Genomic DNA, 7,892 nt, shown 5'->3' on the forward strand with positions numbered 1-7,892 from the left:
GCACATTTTTTCCAGTTCAAGGGAGGGAAAATGTTTCTCACCCTTACCTGAGGAAAAAGATATCCCGAACTCCTATTGTAATGCTCTCATCATCACTATCGTCCTATGTTATCTAGTTCATTGGATCGATAGGTGCAAATTTGGATTCATGGCTTGCCATTCTTGAACGAACCTAATTCGTAGAGGATGGATAAGTCATTTATGTTAATCTTATAGAATAAGACTCAGATAAGGGGGCATATCATTAGATTGAAAATAAATGGTATCTTTAACATTCATTAAATCTTGAAATTTTCAAAATAAGAGTTATTTCTAATATTGACCAAATTGTGGAGGCGTCTCTAAAACTTCACCAAAACAAGGGGATTTGTCTCACTCAATGCTTTTACGAACCCACTACAAAGCGAACCTCGCAGTGGTTCGTGGTTTGACACTAATCAACGAAAACACTTTGCTTATAAACTTAATTGGATTTTAAGTCTTACTAAGCTAAAATGGATTACCACATTGGCAATCTAACGTCACAACTCACCCGATTTCATGGTAAAACTCTAATTAGGAAAAAAAAGCAAAATATTTTTAGGTAGACTTCTTCCAAGCTTTTGAAAATGAACAATCAGAGAACTCTCAAATTTAAAATTCAAATTTCACTCCAAAATATATTTTTTCAAAGTTGATATAATTTTGTCCTCTACAACCCTGTGGTATCGGATCATATTTTTTGATACCACAAGCTAGGTCAGCGGTACTTAGCAAGAGTTGAAATCTTACTAAGTTAATAAGGCTAGTCCCATTTAAAACTAAAATCCAATTCTCTTTTCTAAATTTTCTAGGGTGCTATCAAATGGGTAGAATTCATTTTCGAAAAAGAAATTCATATATTGTTATTTTAATTGAGCAGAATTTATGCCTTGGAGTTTGGATCCACTAAACTACTCCTTTTCCCACTTTTATATGTATTCTTTTCTTTAACCCATCCCATAAGATAACCACCCCCAACAATTAATTAAAAAGCAAGCAAAACAAACTCTTTCATAGCTACATTGCTCTCAAGAAGAAGAAGAGAGAGAGAGAGAGAGAGAGAGAGAGACTTAATTCTGTTACTTGGTTGGTTCTTTTTCTTCTCATGATGGATGTAAGTAGATTATCAGATTTAAAAAAAAAAAAAAAAAAACAATTATTTTTCGTTCTCACTTGTTTATTGGCTTAATCTTTATTTGGTTTGGTTTGATTTAGAAGGAATTGAAATCGAGTAAAATTCCAGCATTTGGAGACTGGGATTACGCAGATGGTGTTCCGATGACACAATACTTCGAGTCTGCAAGACAGGCCACTGGTCTGCTTCACTACAGTAGTAAAAGTGTTGGAGAAGAACGCGATTTATACGTTAGGGACGGTTCCGATTTATACGGTGAAGACCTGATGATCAAGAAACCAACTACTGTAACTCTTATTTCTCGTACAAAGGTAAGCCGTAAGTGTGAGCAATATTAACTTTCCTTTTTCAATTTTTTCCCTAAAATAAAAACAAGGAAAAATTACCAAAACGGTACAGTTTTGGAAAATATTTACCAAAACGGTACACTGTAGCAATTAATTCCGAAAACGGTAAATTTACGGTCATACCTCTTCGTCTTCGATTTCTTGTTGCACTTGTTCGAAGGAAACCCTTTCAACTGTAATTTCAGACATTTTTATCAAAAGAGACGAGGACAAAATGGTATTTTCAGTAAACATTAACAAAAGGGTATTTTCGGGAAAAAAAATTATTGGTTTACTGTTTTTACCGTTTTGGTAAAATAAATTAATTCCGAAAACGGTAAATTTACCGTTTTCGGAATTAATTGCTACAATGTACCGTTTTGGTAAATAATGGAAAAGTTGTGCATGTTTTGGTAAATCTGCCTAAAAACAAATATATATATATATATATTTTACCAAAATTACTGAATCAGCCAAGTTTCTTTAATATTTTCAAAAACTATCATATATATTTTACCAAAATTACCCAAATGGTTATGTGATTTATGCTCGTTGTTATTAGGAAAATTTTGATTCATATAAAGGGCAAATAAGTAAATAGTAAATGTGATCTTATTCTTACCTTACCATGCTGTGTAAGTGTAATACTTGTTATAAAAATAAATAAATAAATAAATAAAAATTATTATAAAGGGGTAGGGCTACAACGACTCATGAAGAATGCATGAGAAAACACATGATCTCTCGATCATGCAAACATAAAATCTAATGGTCAGCATTTACATGTATACATATTACATAAATCTCAAAGATATTTATTTTGAGGATAAATTTTAATTGTTGAATTTTATATTTACGTGATTAGAAATCTTATGTTTTGTTTGAATGAGATAGAAAACCATGTTCAATACATTTGAATTTAGAGGCCAAGCACATATCTTATGAAATTTCTAATTTCTTTGATAAAATTAAAGATATTCTATTACCACACCAACTTTTGTTAATGCCAACCTTATTAAGCATGTAAATCACAGAAGAATTAGAACCCATCTTTTTTCTTCATTTTTTCATACGATGATGATGAGGACAAAAGTCCGAGTGAGACAAGCTTGAAATGCCACGTGAGGTCCACCTAGTCAACATAAAAATACTAGTCAATTTTGTTTTTAGTGCTTAGGTCCACCAATTCGGCAATTTGATATGTCTTTATCTAAGTTTTGATAGAGACGTGTGTTAAAGGTGCTCCTAAAGAAGAGATTTTGTACGCTTTTTCCACACCTCTTTTTTGCTTTTTCCACACGCATTCCATTGTGAACAGACTTACCTTTCTCTATTCATCACTATAAAAGACTAAAGATTCGTAGTTTAGGTATTTTTTTTTTTTTGTTTAAAAAAAAAAAATCTAAAATTCTTTTCTCAATTGAAAAGGGTATTTTTTCCCCCCATAATTTGAACATTTATGAAAATGACCATATATACATGTTGGAGAAATTATATAACTAAAACAATTACACTTATAATTTTAACATTTATAAAAATGATCATATACCCATTTCACAATTATATTTTACCAAAACAGTCAATCTAAATTAATGAGGGTTGGGCATAGTGACCAAGACATCCCTCCAAAAAGGAGAGGTTTTGAATTCAAACGCCCTTATTGGCTACACACAAGGATTTATCCTGACTTACTTGGTATATATGATTTGTGGGGTATTACATATATCTAAATAGGGGATTCTGTGAGATATGATGCTCTAAGAGGCTAGTTGTCTCGTCACTGTTAATTAGGCCTATGGGTTTGGATCCCCTATCACGAAGGGAAAAAAAATAACAAGAGACAATTTATTGCACGAACAATTTCATAAATCTACCTTAAAGCCTTAAGTTAAATGTAAATTCACAGGAACGGATTGTTAAAAATGACTCATGGAAAAACACATGACCCTAATAATTAAAATGTGAAATCTAGTGATTGAGATTTATGTGTATCTCAATAATACATATCCCAATAATGCGTATTCTGCTGATTAATCCTGACCATTGGATTTTCAATGGTTTAATGATCGGGATCATACATTTTTCCACAAGTTACCCATAAGTACATATATAGAAAATGTGATTAGTACATCAAGTAATCATTTTAGTAAAAAATATATATATTTATAAAATTGGATATATAATTAATTTCGTAAATATTAAAAACAAATGACTGGTTGGTTCTAATTTTCTGTAAAATACTAGTCCAATTTCTTAAAAAATTTGCATATTTATGCACTATATATATATTGTATGTTTGTATGATGTCGAAGATATATAAATGATATGGAGAACTATATTGTACAGAAAAAGGTTAGACAAGGTTCATCCCTTGATAATGAGGAGAACAAGCAAGGCTGGGTATGTGAAACGAAGGAATCCCCAACTCCTAGACCTCCTAAAGCTGTTGACGAAGACCTCTACATGATTCCTCCCCATAAACTCCACTCAAACTCCAAGAAGGTATATAAGTCTCCGCTCATAATCTACTATTCTTTACATTAACAAGAGGACACCTAAGGTATTGGTCACAAATATCTTCAAGTAGATTATTAAAACAGCTATTTATTTTGCCAAAACCACAGAATCAGCTATGTTCACTACTACACCGAGATGAATATGAATCGCCCCATTTTAACTTTTTAACATCGGTTTTCAATTAAAACGACATTAAAAAGCTATTTTTTTTCCGCTAAAGAGATTTATAACGTCGATTATATTAAAATCGACATTAAAATAGATTAACTGTAATGTCGTTTATGAAAAAACCGACGTTACATATAACTGATTTTTACTTAGAATGATTATCTGATGCAGTGTCGTTGTACAAAAATTGTTTTTTAATTCTAATGTTAGTCCAATTCCCAGTTTTCGCTTTACATGTAACAGCTTTTTTTTAATCTTTGCAGAAGAAATTGGGTTTCTTTACAAGATGCCTTGAGCCAAGTTGTGAAGTGTGAGCTTCAAGTAGCTTCATATGCATATAGGAAGTTCATATATGTGTACTTTTACATTCAAACATAAACTTGATGAGATGTTGTGGGTAGGAGCATGTCTTTTTGGAGGAGATCGAAAATAATTGTCGTTAATCTTTGCATTTGTTAAGAAAAACATAAGCAACGGAGGATGAGAAGAAACTGAAAAGATGTAATCACGCACAGACACACAAAGATTTTATGTGGATCCCTTAAGATTGAAGTACTCTACAGGTCACATTAATTCCACTATGTAGAGAAAACTTGTAGTTACAAATTACCCATTTTCACTAAAAAAGAGAAATATATACTCCAAAAAAATATAACTAGGATTTTAGATAATACCAATAAAATTTCAAAAACACCATTGAGAAAATTTTCGGTGAGTACTGTGTTAAATGATGAACAATACTTCATCCTAATAGTACCATTAGACTCCACAAATCATAAAAATTCAATTTCCTGCAATGGGTGTACACCATAAAAAGATATCCACTGGAAATTTTCCTTAAGGTGAGGGACCTTTTAGAAAGAAAGTTTTGTCAAGTAGACTATTAAAATACCACCCAAAAGTTAAGGACTACTTAGAAACAAATCCCTAAAGCTGGTCCATTAAGTAATTTTCCCAAAAAAAATTTAACCTTCTTGTGAGCCATTTAGCTAGCACGGGCGGTGATTGATGGGCTGTTGCAAATGCTTACCTTCAAGTTTTTTAAAAGTTGTCAAAGTCACGAATAAAATGTTGAACTTGACGATAAAAAGTGATGAGCTCGACAATAAAAAATGTCAAATTCATTAGTAAAAAGTGGTAAACTCGACACTGTAAATGTGATTCAGATCTTTTCCTTTTTAATTTTATCGATTTTTTTGACTTTGTTATTGGATAAATCCTCTTGAAATACCTAAAATGCATACATCATAATTGCGAAACAGACACTAGAATAAAAAATTATGACATAATCTTTAAAAAAAATTTAGAATCTCATTCTTCAAATTTTCTTTTATAAATCGTCGATACAATTTGAAAAAAATACTAAATGTTCGAAATTAGGAGTATATCATCTTCCATACATCATTCATGATCGAAAATTGGCGGAAATTATCACAATCGCCATTGAAGAACCTAAGAATGTGAAGAAGATGAGAGAAAAGGTAGATCGGATAATTAAAAATATATTATAACAGAGATGACCATAAAGTCCATTGTATGAGTTACAGGCTTCTCATCTCCATAAGCCTGAGCTCGAAGCTCATGATTATGCAATGTGGTGATAAATTGAGAAGTAAGTTGGTAGAGAGGAGGCTTAGAAAGTTGACTATCAACAAAATTCAAGTTGTGTGACCCAACACCATTGGCCAACCAACTGACCTTATCATCATCTGAAATTGGCTTTTGCATTGTAGAAAGTTCATCACATATGGTTTTGAATTTCTTGAGATATCCAGTCATGGTGGAAATGCCTTTCTTGCACAAATGAAGTTTTGTAATTAGTAGTCTTTCTCGATCTTTAGTCATATGGGCAAACGAATTCGAGCACATCCTGGCTCTCCATAATTGACTGGAGTTGTTCCTTCCACATTAAGTAATTGTTTGATGTAAGTTTGATTGACACAAAGCTTGATAGCTGGTATAAGGTTTGAGTCGTGAATTTCAAAGATATCATTGAATAAGAAAGCCAGGATCTATTAGAGCTCTGATACCATGAAAAAGAAAGAGTATAAAGAAACTTAAAGTCCAAAACATAATGATTGTATTGATACAAACTTATCTCGATATATAAACAAAGCAATCTAAAGAAAGATGACTGAAACCAACTTTCGGGCCTCTGCGTGTGTGATAGAAAGAGTCCAATTTGTGTAAACTTCTAATCCCACTTCATGTAACATATCTCCTTTTATCTTATGTGATATCCTTGTTTTTGTAAACTCTTTCTTCTTATCAATTTATTTTAATTTTGTTTTTTCATCAGAATATGACTATGTTGCCTCACTGAGTTGAGGCCACATTACTAGATCATTTAACTATGTTTGACCAATAGAATATTTATCTTGATGAACTGAACTTAAAGACTTAAACCTTCTTTAACCTACTCAACCTCGTATGAATATATTCCCTTTACAAATGTTGAAGGTACTTTTATAATTTAAATAGTTTCTTTGATGATGGGCATTTTTTATAATTTCAATAGGTAAGTTATTGTAATTTTGAAAGCGAGATATATATATATATATATGATTAAAATTGTTTTCATATTTTATTTTTATAAGAAATCATTACAACAATTTTTACATTTCCAATATCAACTAAAAACGAAAATGATTTCACAAGAGATTTTCTATGGCAGTACAAATGATTTGTAGTGTACCAAGGAAGGCCTTTGTAAAAAGAAAAAGAAAAAAGAAGCGATGAAATCATTACTAACAATTCACGATTACGATGAATTTAATTCTCTTTTCAAAAGATAAAAAACTATCCTTTTACCACCGATCAGTGAAAAATCCCAAAGTATTACCACATTTGAAAATTTCAGGCAAGGGGCATAGTTGTGTGAGGGAGGTGTTTACTTGGAAAGGTAGGTAATTTATTAAAACCACCTATAAAATTGGTGATATTAGATTTATCCCTCCACACAATGCAAAATTACGTTTACCCCCTTTAACCCAAACTCCACATACCTTTTTTTCGTTGAATTAATGGCAAAATTATGAATTTCTTTTTCAAAATATTCTTTAAAAATTAATTTGTTAAATCAAAATTTGAATAAAATCAAAATTTCACCATTAATTTCTTAAAAATAGAAAAGAAGGGACTTCGTCTTTTAGTCAAGGGTTAAAATTTTATAAAATTACTCTTATTTTCTCCCGTAAAATTCGGTATGTTTAACTGGAAAACATTTATCAACTGGATTATTAAATTTTCATAAAAAGAAATGGGGTTACTTTGTAAGAGAAAACAATAGTAGGATCTATTAATTAATGTTCCCTGTTTTTAATATGCGGTTGCTGTTACATGCCGAAGATAGAGCAACTGATGAGCCCAAATAATAATAATAATAATTGGAGAAAGACTTACAGAAAATGATCAAAATGCTCTATAAGTCCTCTCTTGTTCTTGAGGTTTGAAGGGTTGAAAGATAGAGAACCTTTAGGGCTGAAGAAGGAAAAAAGATTTTACCCTAGAAGATAAATCAAGAGTTTTTGGCTAGATATTGAACACAAGGGTGCCTAAGCCATTTTATGTTAGTCTTCTACTACAGAATGAAGTCAAGGGTTTATCTGTCATCAATTTGAAAACAAACAAGGGGTATCAGAAATATTCATCAAAAAGTGGAGGGATGGGTATGCCTAAATCCCCCAATAATAAATTAGTTGTAAAGAACATAACAGTCAGTCAAG

The 7,892-nt window shown here is 31.4% G+C and overlaps 1 protein-coding gene across 2 annotated transcripts; it reads left to right on the forward strand.

Annotated features, from left to right (window-relative positions):
* The first annotated feature begins 1,023 nt into the window (after nt 1-1,023).
* Nucleotides 1,024-4,682, forward strand: LOC147382512 (uncharacterized). 2 transcript variants are annotated; one of them, XM_086429040.1, is made up of 4 exons: nt 1,024-1,135; nt 1,237-1,467; nt 3,829-3,984; nt 4,431-4,682. In XM_086429040.1, exons 1-4 carry the CDS (start codon nt 1,127-1,129, stop codon nt 4,479-4,481), a joined length of 447 nt encoding a protein of 148 aa, XP_086285166.1. In that variant the 5' UTR covers nt 1,024-1,126; the 3' UTR covers nt 4,482-4,682. The 2 variants fall into 2 exon arrangements, with proteins under 2 accessions (XP_086285166.1, XP_086285167.1); XM_086429041.1 differs by having other exon boundaries at nt 1,033-1,135; nt 1,240-1,467.
* Nucleotides 4,683-7,892: the final 3,210 nt, after the last annotated feature.

Source organism: Akebia trifoliata, chromosome 16, assembly GCF_017979445.1.
Source record: "Akebia trifoliata isolate Shusen 1 chromosome 16, ASM1797944v1, whole genome shotgun sequence".
Taxonomy (NCBI): Eukaryota; Viridiplantae; Streptophyta; class Magnoliopsida; order Ranunculales; family Lardizabalaceae; genus Akebia; species Akebia trifoliata.

Bases quoted from the DNA above. Each gene is read 5' to 3' on its own strand.
- LOC147382512 (XM_086429040.1), top strand. The intron at 1,468-3,828 runs GTAAGCCGTAAG...TATATTGTACAG, and splicing joins CTCTTATTTCTCGTACAAAG to AAAAAGGTTAGACAAGGTTC. The intron at 3,985-4,430 runs GTATATAAGTCT...TAATCTTTGCAG, and splicing joins TCCACTCAAACTCCAAGAAG to AAGAAATTGGGTTTCTTTAC.